General features: G+C 33.8%; 2 protein-coding genes across 2 annotated transcripts in view; one reads left to right on the forward strand and one right to left on the reverse strand.

Moving 5' to 3' along the window:
- LOC144576157 (clathrin adaptor complexes medium subunit family protein) overlaps nt 1-13,308 on the reverse strand; it is a 74,422-nt gene that overhangs the window by 26,366 nt on the left and 34,748 nt on the right. The gene's annotated exons all lie outside the window — the stretch shown is intronic.
- Nucleotides 4,478-8,271, forward strand: LOC144543716 (U-box domain-containing protein 57-like). The gene is made up of 8 exons (XM_078292080.1): nt 4,478-4,693; nt 4,825-4,910; nt 5,041-5,150; nt 5,332-5,436; nt 5,864-5,927; nt 6,227-6,349; nt 6,469-6,963; nt 7,184-8,271. The coding sequence occupies exons 1-8, from the start codon at nt 4,534-4,536 to the stop codon at nt 8,120-8,122; spliced, it is 2,082 nt and encodes a 693-aa protein (XP_078148206.1). The 5' UTR covers nt 4,478-4,533; the 3' UTR covers nt 8,123-8,271.

A 13,308-nucleotide genomic window follows, 5' to 3' on the forward strand; every position in this document is an offset into this window, starting at 1 on the left:
ACTAGTCTTGCAGAAACAGAATCATAAATGTGGTTTTTCAGAAAACAAAACATTTTGACTATATTATTATATTAGTACAGTAGGATTAGGAATTTAGGATATGAGAATGAGATTTCCCACCGGCCACCGCACCAATATATATATATATATATATATATATATGAGTTAGGCTGGGGTGCTATGGATAGCATAGTGGCCTCTATGCTACGGCTCAATATTCGAGTTTTCAAAATCCAAACGGTCGATCCGAACCGTTCATCTTATTCTCCATATTAATATCTGCTTGGAGATCAAATTTTATAATTTTCTGAATTTTTTTACTATTTATTAAGCCACTTTGAAAATCGCTAATCCAACGGTTTTACTGTTTTGTGCAGCCACCGTTGGATCAACAATTTTGTAAAATACTTCATAAATAGTAAAAAAATGCCACATATATATTTGTCCACACCGAAGACTAATGTAAATGTTATAGTGGGAGATCATTTTTCAGCGAAGAACAGAAAGGAAAGATATGGAGAGAGGGAAAGAGCCGACCACTGGTACGGTGCAAATCCGGATGAGATTTTTTAAAAAGGTCTCCACTGTATCAATAATTCACTGTCAAACCGTCCTCCCATCTTCCACCGAACTAATTTTTTTTTTTTTTTTCAAAAATCAAACTGGTTAGTTCTTGATACGGAACAAGTCCCGGGAAACGAGACCATACGATTTTGGTGGTTTCGAGAGCTCGACTCGTCCCGATCTGGAGGAATTCGGTTTGAATCTCGCTGAGATGCGGTTCGGAACTTAGGGTAATTGTCAAGGTACTCATACTCTAACCTCTTAGTAGCATTAATTGTCCAAAAGTCCAACTCCCCAATATCTTGTGATTCGGGGTTTATATAGGTCATCCTCTGACAATCATTCTGCATTGTCAGAGTTGTCAGAGTTATCAGAGGAGTCCGCATAGGGACTGGTGAATGTCGCATAGCCATCATATGCGTATTCATTCGTGCGGGGCGACAGTTGCAGCTACGGGCTGAGACGGGCCTCCCGGATGGGATCTAGCTCATATCCATCTCGTTGGTCCGGAATGATGCTTCAAACCGGGCTGGGCCGTGACGGGCCTGCTTGGTGTAGTGAAAGTGTGGGTCTTATTCTTAGTCCCGGTCCGATCCACCAAGGGAGATCCGGGACTGGGTTATTCATGACCTAAACCTTATTCTTTTTAAGGGTCTTGTTCACATGACCCTATCAGTTATGTTTCCTGCAAGATATATTTTATAAGAATTATAAAGTAAGATTAGGTGTTAGAAATAGCATAAGGCCTTCCGTGCTGCGGTCTAAAAAATTTATCCTATAAACATAAAACTTCGATCTATGTAGCTCAGTAAATTGTTTATATAATGAACTTGTAAAATACCAATATTTACTATTTTTAGAATTATTTTACTTTTTTTTTATGATTTATGAAAGATGACAAAAAATGACTTAAAAATAAAAGAAAATTGCTAATATTTTAGGTCACTTTTTGTCATTTTTGATAAATCATAAAAAATAATAAAAATTAGTATACTACAAGTTCATTACATAACCAATTTACTGAGCTACTTAGATCGAAATTTAAAATTTATACGATAAATTTTTAAAGTCACAATACAAAAAATCTTATATCCATAACATTTAAGTCTTAATCAGAATTATATATGCATACTACTGATTTTTATTGATTTAAATTTGTCAAAATTAGTCTGTCCTGAGAACCCACCCAGTATAAGAAATTTCCTTGTTGGTGTGGAATCACGCATATTTATTTTTTCATTTTATTTGATTTTTGGGCCAAGTGGTCCATAGGCAATTTGGTTGTTGTTCACGGCAAGCTTGTCCGTTTCTTTTTCAACGTGTGGAATAGATTGATGGCTTCATTAAATAACGATGCATGTTAAAATTTTATGTGCCCGGAATATTGAATGAGAATATTTTATTCAAAGAATTAAATCCATATCACCGTTTCTGGCGGAATTTTGAGGAATATATAGCTTTGGACAAGAGTTCTCTCTAAAACGTTTCTTTACCGTTTGATTTAATTTCATCATCACAATCTTATCAAAATGTCTCTGTCAGACAAATAAAGAAAATAATAATTTTCCCTTCTAGTTGATTAATTAGGATCAAATAGCTTAAAAACCAAAGTCGGAACATATGATTCAGAGGCATTGAGCGAATGCTTTACGGCTATGGTTAGATTTACTTGAGGAACCCAGTGACAGTGAAAAGAGATGTGTGCTGTGCAGTGTGCACTAATACATTTTCTTCATTAATAACCATTTTCTTTTCTTCACTAACACTCTGTTTGGATGAAGAGTAGAGGAAGGAAGGTTGCATGCAACAAAAGAAGGGCACGCTGATCGCTGATGGGTTTGGCACAAATACAATGGCACTTGTAATTTATCTCTTCTTTCTTAGGAGTTAAGATTCCTGCAATGAAAGAGACTCCTCTCTGCGCCTGCGGTCTTGTTTCCTAACCTAGCCTTGTAATTGTATCAGGCAGGCCCCCCCCCCTCCCCCTCGTCTTGATCCTTTATGCCTTGCTCTCATGTTCTCTCACAGTATGATACAGGGACAACAACTAACAAATATAAAGTATAAACACAAGCATAGTCACAAATGAATTATTCGGCTTCGGTTCAGCGAGGTCAAAAATTCCTGATTCGAAAATAATTTGGGTATAATTCGGGAATGATTCTGAATTATCCGGATCAGAGATCTCTGCCCTGCAAGAGAGCAAAAAAAAATGTTCAGGAAAAAATTCACGAATAATTCATAAAATTCGCGAATTATTCGGGTTTAATTCGGTCAAAGTTTAGTTAACCAAATAATTCAGCATTTGGTTCGACATCACCAGAAAAAACAAATTATTCAGATTTAATTCGCGAATAATTCACGAATCTTGTGACCATGAACACAAGTACTATCTATCTCTTGTGATCAAAATAAAATTAAATACAACAAAGTATAGGGGAAGAGGAAGAATAATAGAAAGCAGAGATGAAGGATCGTCTCGGCTGTGGTTCCGATCGGCATCTCTTGAACTATTTATTTAAAAAAAAAAATTTATTCAAGGGTTCCTCTTTTTGTTCTGTTAAAAAAAAGTTCTATATTTACATTTTCATGGATAAAATATTTTGCATAAGTAGCTTGTTTTGCATGAGTAGAGTTCTTATATAGAAAGCATCATTAGCAACAAATAATATATTACCATTTTATTTTTTGTAAGTATATAATGCATAAAGAAAATATATGTTAATATAATTTCCACTTCAAACCATCTCAACATTAGCAAATATTATTGTTATACACTTTGTCTACAGAGAACTTGAAAGAACTTAATATAGTTATTTTTTTTAATAAAGTTGTGTAAAGTCACTTATAAAATGAAATTACAAAAATTTGGACGGTAAATACGTAATTTCACAGTTTTTGAGTGGTATATATAAAATTCTCTCAAATATAATTGGCATCTCATCGCATGGCATTCCCCAATGGTCAATGGGACCTTTTCTTGTCCTAGCTATTGCCCACTAAATAAGAGGCTTGTCGAGGTGGCGTTTGATAGCTCCGAAATTTATATTAATAGAAAATTAATTAAATAAATATCGATAATGGAAAACAAATCTGAATTTTTCGAGATATAGGAAAAACGTGATAGATTATCACGTCCGTTGGACGTTATAGATTATCACGGTCTAATTATCGATAAACTAATTACCACACTTATTAATTAACTAAAAAAAATTATTGGATGTGATTGTTAATTCAAATGGAGCAGTGCATTTGTCTGGACGTGATCACGTCCAGTAAATTTTTTTTTTTAGTTAATTAGCGGAGAGTTACGGTTAATCCTGACTATGATAGTTTATAACGTCCAGCAAACACTAGCGGACGTGATAATCTATCACGTTTTTCCTTATATCTCAAAAAAACTTAGATTCATTCTCCATTATCAATATTTATTTAATTAATTTTCTATTAATAAAAATTTCGGCTGATAGCTAGCTATTATTGTATTTATATAAGAGGAATCTGTGCCTGACTCAAAACAATTGTTAATGGACGGTTCAGATTAACCTGGCACGAATCTCAAAATTGACCCCTATAATTTCTAATTTTCTATAGTGCACCTGACCGGTTGGAATTAATCTGGACCATCCGTTGACAATTGTTTTGAGTCAGTACCTGGGAGGATCCGAGTTCTTCTATGATTGATTATCTGTTGAGAAATAGAGTTGTTGACTCGTGTAACGCTTGTTCCTTTTTATATTTTATTATTTTATTTTGTAATTTTACACAATGTAAGGACTGTCCTGTCAATTTGAAAGATTCTAAATTTCTAATAGAAAGGGTTGAGCTGTCGGAGAGAAAAAAAACATTCTCTTAACCGTTAAGTAAACCCTCTTTCTTCTAAAATCTCGCTCTTTCTTTCTCTCGATGTTCCGTTGACAAACTTCTAATCCTTTTCTATACTGCTGATCAGATCTTAATTTAGTTTTGATGGCAGCACAGAACAATAATAATAATGCAGACAAGGTGTTTGTTGTAATGCCTGAGACAGATGAGGATGGATTATCTCTTTTGTCATGGGTTCTTAATTATTTCTCCCAGGATAAAACAAAAATCATCATCACTCGTGTCACGACTTCACCTATTGAAGGTTTGTACCTATATATTACTACCTTTATTTTATTCTTAATCATATGAGAGAGATTGAGATTTCAAATCATGGTATAGACGTATAGTAGTAGTACCAACCAATGCTGATTGTTTACAAACTTTGACAAACAGAATTACTGGATATTCATCAGATGAATGAGTTTTTACAAATGGATTTGGTTCTGAACAAGTACCTTCAACACTGTGTTACATACAAGGTGCATTCTACCATTTTATTTTTGTTTTCCACAACTTTTTTTTCTTTTTTTTAACTTCTGTCGTCTTTAGTTTTCCATGAAAAGAGGAATTTGAGAAGCCGAGTAATAATAATAGACATTTTGTTCATAGTTTCTAGCTGAGAAATTGCTCCACAAGGCAGATGATATTGCTGATGGAATTGTGCAAGTCATTGCAAAACATGGAATCAACAACCTTGCCATGTGTTCAACTGCAAATAGGTACTGACACAAAATATAGATCGATATACCTCAATTAGCAAATGAAAAGGGGATGAATTAGCTAGTATTGTGATAAACCAAAAAAATAATCTGAATTACAAATGTCATCTTCTCGAGATTTATGAAAACAAGACAATTCTCCAAAAGTGACGTGCCAAATTTCCAAAATTACAAATTGAAGTGATATGACGGATCTGGCATCAGAGACAGCAATCAAAGTGAGGCGAGAAGCAAATCTGTCGTGCAAGCTGTGGTTTGTCTCCGACGGAAACCTTATTTTCACTAGGTATAATTAAAGTTCAAATGTGCATAATTTTAATTTCTTTATGTACTTTCATTTGATAGTTTTTAACTGTTAAATTCAAGTCAAAGTGAGAATTTATGCATCAATCAGAGCATAGATAAGGTTTTAAACATATAGCATCCAACAACCTCCCATTTCCTTTTAATAAAAAAGAAAGGCAAAGTTCACCACCTGCACCCCAAAAAATTGAGAAAATGACAAGTTCATCAATACATCCATTCAAAATTGTTTGAGCTTCTAACTGGCACCAATTTCATCAGCATCTATGTATACTATATCGGTCACTGTATACAATTATATGGTTGGTATGGTACAACTTGTTGTTTTGTTAATCATTTAGTTATGCTCTTCATACTCTTTTGCAGAGTAAATTTGTTCAGCTCTGAATTTTGAATGACCTTTCTTATAGGGATCCAGTAGTAAATTTGGCAAGCACATCTTCCGGATCCAGTAGTGAGTCCACAATAGAAGAGGTGATACTGTCGTTTTTTATATTCATATAACTCATTTTATAGAAAATGTTTGTTGGTTCACTTTAGATTTCACCTTGCAATCCAACTGTGACAGTATTTTGAGACCATAAGAGCAAACCTTTTTTCTGTGTTTTCTAAAAATATGGACATTAAAGAGTTAACAATAAGATCACAAGCATGGTGCCCTGCTTGAGTTTCACACCGAGCATTGAACAAACTGAAAGAAATCTGAGCTTTCTGTATATTTTTGTCTCATTAAGACAAGTGTTTTACTATTTGATTGAGGTTTTCTTTCTTAGGGAGATATTGATGTAGATGCTTCTTTAATTTTGATGCTTCACGAGACATCCATAAAAGCTGACAACTTGGAAAAGATGGTTGAAGAATTTTTTGGGGCCCACAAGAAAATGGCTCACCTAGTAGTAATGAGTTTAAGACTTTTTCTCCTTATATTGCTTTTAAAATAATAATAATTTCTTACAATAAATACATTTTTGCTGTAATTGTATATTAGTGCTTAATTTATGACTTAAAATTGCAGAACAAGCTAGCAAAGAATTCACAGCAAAAAGAGCAAGAAATTAGAGATCTCAAGGAAAATTTAGAGAGGGAAAAGCAAGAAAAGGATCAATTAAGACGAGAAATTGAAGAGAACGAGCATAAGAAAATAGAAGAAATTGAACAAATCACGAAAGAGATTGACCTCCTCAGAATCCAAAGAAACGAAGATTTCAACCAGATTCAAGTGGCACATGAGAGGAGGCTTGCCTTGGAAGAACAAGTTTCTGATTTGGAATTCCTTGTTAATGAGCTATGCATGCAAAAAGAAAAGATGCATTATGTCTCCTCTACAGCATTGAACTCAGAGTTTTCCTTGCAAGAACTGCAGCAAGCAACTGAGAATTTTAGTGAATCACTGAAGATTGGAGAAGGTGCATTTGGACCCGTTTACAAAGGTTCTCTTCGTCGAACCACAGTAGCAATTAAGTTGTTGCGTTCCCAGAGCATACAGGGGTTGTCACAATTCCAACAAGAGGTAGTTAATTTTATGCATGAAAATATAATTAAGGTTCAGCAAGAACCAGAGTATGGCTGAATTAAGCTATCCACTTTAAGGGATGCAATTCTAGATTAGCATCTACAGTGGTGATCTTTGATATACCCTAATTTTTTTACACCTTATATTTATAATTATATATAACATTGTTAACTTTTTGTTTAAATATTTTTAAGATATTTTCCTTCCTTAATTACAGATTACCATTCTCACTAAAGTGAGGCACCCAAATCTAGTAAACCTCATAGGAGCTTGCTCAGAAGTATCAGCACTTGTATATGAGTACTTATCTAATGGCAGCCTTGAGGATCGTTTAACCTGTGCCAACAACACCCCACCTCTGACATGGTACGCGCGCACCCGCATCATCGGTGAGATCTGCCTCGCTCTGATTTTCCTCCACTCAAACAAGCCCCAACTAGTAGTCCATGGAGATCTCAAGCCTGGAAACATTCTCCTTGACACCAATTTGGTGAGTAAACTCAGTGACTTTGGCATTTCTCGCCTCCTGAAACAAACAGACACCAACTCAACTGCTTTCCACAAAACAAGTCGTCCAGCAGGAACATTATCATACAATGACCCTGAGTATTATTCAACTGGGATTCTGACACCAAAATCAGACATCTACTCCTTGGGCATCATTATCCTTCGTCTCTTAACAGGAAAGCCTCCAATGAACATAGCAAGACAAGTGGAAGATGCAATGAGTAACGATATGTTGTCGTCAGTGATTGATGAGTCAGCTGGGGCTTGGCCCTTTGAGCAAGCTAAGGAGCTAGCAAAGATAGCACTAAGATGTGCCGAGATATCTAGAAGCCAACGGCCTGATCTTGTTAATGAGGTGTGGGTAGTGGTTGAACCCTTGATGAAGGCTGCTTGTACTTACGTGGAACTAGCGGAAGAGAGCATACCACCATCACACTTCATCTGTCCAATATATCAGGAAGTGATGAAGGATCCTTGTATTGCAGCAGATGGGTTCACATATGATGCAGAGGCAATAAAACAGTGGCTCAGTACAGGTCATAACACATCTCCAATGACCAACTTGGCACTTCCACATCACGATCTGATTCCAAATCGTGTGCTTCGTTCTGCTATTCATGAATGGCTTCAGAGCCACCCACAATCTTAATCCAAGTTTGTTTGTTATATATGTATTATGTCTTTCCTTTTCGATCTCTTGCCAACTTTGAGAGGTCTCCCAGCGTCGACTGTGTGATATTTCGGTGAATATGTGGATTTCCATGCAATGGGTTTAATTTTTATTTAATTCTCTCATCTTTTGGTACATGCTATTTGTTTTATATTAACAAAAATGCCATTTTTGTGGCGGTTCAAGCAAAGGAGAAAATCAAATTTGCCACTATGGCCGAATATTCAAATGATTTGATTTTTTATTTATATTTTGATTTTTACTACATGGCCGACATGCATTTCATTTGATTTATATATATTTTGATTTTTGGATTTTAATTTTTAATTAAGGTTTTAATTTGCTAATAGTTGTTAGCTCAAAATTCAAAACCATAATTAATATTTAAAATCTAAATCAAATATATATAATTGTTCTAAACAATTATTTTTCTCACAGTTCGGTTTCGGTATGGTTTTATACAACGTGTCGAATATGCTTATAAATTAACTTTTGTTTTTGCTTGTCATCTCGTATGACATTTATAATTTAATTATACCACGTATAATTAATTATAACCATCTTATTATTAATCATAATCAATTTATAATTAATCAATAAGATTCTCCGATTAGCTCCTATACGGTGTGACCCAATAGGATCTGTGTTATGTTGATAAATAGAATTAAAAACTATTTTAACTTCTATAATCATAGGAGGCATCTGACATCTACACTATGATCATCCAATTACACAGATGATGCTATATTGTACAATACCACGATCCAGTAAACTATTTTACTCGTGTTAATTCTTTTGTCTCATAGCTATCAGATTAGTTTCAAGGTAGGTGTGTGTCATCCTTGCAAACTTAATATTTTCTTGATTTTGAACAGATTATCAAATATAATTACTCTTGTAATTATACTGCTAGCAGGTAATTTTACTCTACTAAGGGGCTCAGTGATGCTATAGCTCGTATAGAGATACGAGGGACAATGGTACTTTTGGTAAACCATCACTATCTCAGCTAAGCTATGTATATCGAAGAGCTACCGTTATAACTGCGTTTTATCGACAGCGTTAGATAACAATCACACATACACATCTCTTAGTAGGAAAGATGGATACCTCATACTTTAGAACTTAACACTGAATGAAAACATTAATGACACGAACACAATTTCATTTAATGTTTCATTCGGGGTCTGTCTAATACCATGTTCCTAGAACATATATCTGTGTGATTAAAATGACATCTCTTGTCAGTGGTCTGTAAAATTTGACAATCTTTTAATCCACATACTAACCTTGTAGCGGTAATTAGTGTTCCTGCTAATTACCTTGGTTAGAGACTTTTAAGAATATTTATCATTTACATTATAAAGTTTCACAATTCCAATTAATGACTCTAGTCAGAAAAATGAATGATTCATAAATACAATAATACTCAAGGCAACAAAATGACAGTTTATTAATCACTCAATTCATGAACAAAACTTTATGATAATTTATCATATTATTGACTTCTAAATTATTACAAACTAACAATAAGGCCTCCGTGATGAATATCATGACATGAAGTTATCTACCCCTTGTCCCAATTAATTCCTAGTTGCTACAAATACCAAAAATTTATTTATTTATTTATTTAAAAGGAAAAAAAATAAAAATGGGTTGCATGTATTATACTTCAGGATATGGCCTAGACTCAGATCTAATCTAAGGTTCTTAGAACAAAAGGAGCATTTATGCACCTTACGATGGAACATGGTGACCACAGCTTCAAAGTTGAACTCATGAAAACATATATGCACATCTTCACATTTGGAAAAATTGGCACCTTTTTGCCTAGTTTAGGGGTGTCAATAATACCCTTTTAGCTGTTTATCCGATCTGTACGTTATTCGATAAGGCGGATATGGGTAAGGTTTTTCTTCCATTAGTTTATTGGGTATGGGTATGGGTAAGGATTTTTTTAATTAGCTAAATGGGTAAGGGTACGGGTAAATGTTATTTCGTATCCGTTATCCTATAGGGTAATTATATAAAATATAATAATATAATAATATGATAATATTTGAACAATAATTAGCTAGTACTTATATTATTTAGTGTATTATTTTTATTTGTATGTTTTGCTATTTAATTAAATAATAAATGTTTTGGAAAGATATATTTTTGTTTTTGAATTTTCTTGTTTTATAAAAAATATAATTTAGTTGAAATTGATTGCATAATTATTTTTATTTTTATTTTTTATTAGTAATATCATTGTAAATGTGCGAAATAAATGAGTTTTGATATTCTATTTGTAAAATATAATAAAACTAATTATTATAGTCGTATTCACCTGCTACCGTTTTGTTATCCGATAATTTTAACGGGTAAGAGTAGGATAGGGTAAGGTCAAATCTTAATTGGTAATGGTAGGATATGAGTTAAGATCATTTTTAGTGGGTATACGTATGAAAATACTTTCACCCTACCCGTATCGTACCCATTGACACTCCTACTCGTATCGTACCCATTGACACCCCTAGCCTGTTCCACCAGGAAATGGATAGTCCTCCACATGTAGAAATCAGACAAAATTTAAAATGAAATCCAACCATAGCAAAAGGCCTACAATTATACCATATATACCCAAAATAACATTATGTAAGGCAAAAGGTTAAAAAGGAATCCAACCATAGCAAAAGCCTACAATTCAACCATATATACCCAAAGTAACATTATGTAGCTGCCGTACCTATATGCTTAATAACAATTTAGAGATCAACTAATAGTCTCCCTACTTCAGTCCTCTAAACGTCCTTCTAATTAACTGATGCATAAAGTATGATGGGGACCACCAACTATTTAGGGGGCCTACCAACTATTTGGGGACCACTTATATTTGAAAAAATTTACAACTGGTGTGTACATGTATGAATATATTAAGTATTCATACCTAAGATATTAAGTATTAAAAAAAAATGGACATCAACTTTCTTTTCTCTCTAATCATACCCATCTTTTGATAGCTGAACAGGCCCATAGAGATGGAAGGGTGTTGGGTTGGAAGTAGAGGTGAAAGAAGGGAGGCCATATGGAAAGAGGGGATATTTATTGTTGTATTAATTCTTGATATATTTTATTTGACTAATTTACAAAATTTACAAATTTGAATTTTACATTTTTTTTCTTATTGAGATATGTACATGTTCGTAAGAGTTGTCATTGCAATATGGACTGATGAACAAAAGCAAATCAACCAAGAGAATTTATTAACTAAGCAAAGAGTAATTAAAAATTGATAAAGTAAATTTGAGGTTGAAAAGTCAATGAACAACCGTTAGCAATGGTTGACAAACATTACAATAATTTAAATAAATTTTGGAATTAAAATTCAAATTTCCTTAAGTATTTTGTTAAAGGATAATCGTTGGTAACTATTGACAACCGTTCAACTATTGAACAACTCATTCACAATTATTGTACCATCAGCTTTCTCAACCATTTTGTCAGAGGACAATTGTTCAACATACCTAATTTTGTTTCCTTCAATATAAATAGAAGGTTTGGATTTAACAATTATTTGAGCAGCAGTCGCCAAACACTTCAAAAACATGTTTTTCTCTACTAAGACGAAGTCATTATTGTTGGATGTGCTCAAACCATTAAAACCCTTAATTCAATGTCAACTCCACTTCACTAATCTCTATTTAGAGTGCTTATTTTTAAGTGTTCTTTTGTGAGAGCCTTTTGTGCTTGTTTTTACAAGGGACTTTCCGTTCGTGTAAGGCCTCACAAGTTCGCAAGTTAGCCATGTAACTTCAACTTTGTTTTGGTTGTCATCAAGAGGTTGTAAAAACGTATTAATGTGAATAATTTCTAGATGTTAAATTTTCAACTGAGTGATTCACATAAAAACAAAATCGAAATGTAATATTTTTTTATGAGCATAGAGAAAATAAATAGATCACATTTAACGGTTTATTTGACGTTTATAATTTAAATTTCGAATTATGAATGTTTTTAAAAATAGAGACATAATGAAAGCACACAACAATGATTGATAAACATATCTTCTATGATAAATAGTTCTAGTTTGATTGTCACATGTTTTTGGCAGTTAGCACTCAGCAATCCCCGTATAGAAAAATTTAAAGAAAATTAAATATTCATATAAAAAATAGTAACAAGTTGGGCTGAAATAAATAAATTATGATCCGATCCAATTCACTTATAAACTAATTTTTTTTTTTAAATGGTTGGTAGCTATGTTACCCTGACACTCCTAGGAAGCTATCGTCCGTGTCCGATACGTATCCGACACCAACACGTCTCTGATACGTATCAGACACGCCAGCTGGCGTGTCTCTACTCGTCTGATACGGTCTCCGACACCTGGTTAACCTCTGCCAATACGGACACAGCTGGATACGCGCAAATGGGAGTCAAAACCTTTAAGCACTACACCAAACTATCACATGTGTTATGTTTTAGTAAGTATAATATTTAATATACTTATATCATGAAGTCTTTATTTTCTGAACAAATTTAATTTAAGTTATAATTATCTAAATATAATATATATAATAAACGTGTCGTATCTTAAATTTTTTTAAATTGCCGTATCGCCGTATCCGTGTCATATCCGACACGATATCGTACCCGTATCCATACAACATAGGTTGGTAGGGACTACCAAAGTATGAAACACTTATAAACTGATTAAAACAATTTAGATTCATACCCGATTCATTCCTTCCATTTGTGGAATCGGATCTGACACTCTACACGTCACTAGTTAAATTGTTAGAGTCCGTATCCTCTGAGATATCTCAACTTTTGCGTGACCGACATGTCCGGTGCCTATTCGGGAGTGATGTAGGGTCAGTATTATGTGTGCTTTGAGATTCGTGCATAACGTATTTAAACGGTTGGGATTTTCCATAAAGTCACGCAAAGTTTGAGATATCTCAGAGGATACGAATTCAGTTAAATTCTTGTCCAGGGTTTTGGAATGCGTATCCTCTGCATTAACTCAAAAGGAAATCTTTTGAGTTAATAAATATGGACCGTCTGATTTTAAACGGAGCCAATCCGCCACCTGCCTGTAAACATTAGGGACTTTCAATATTAGTGCAGATCCAGTCGACACGAATCTTAAAATGAATCGGACAGTTGATATTCATTAA

The sequence above is a fragment of the Carex rostrata genome, chromosome 25, assembly GCF_964058835.1.
Source record: "Carex rostrata chromosome 25, lpCarRost1.2, whole genome shotgun sequence".
NCBI lineage: Eukaryota > Viridiplantae > Streptophyta > Magnoliopsida > Poales > Cyperaceae > Carex > Carex rostrata.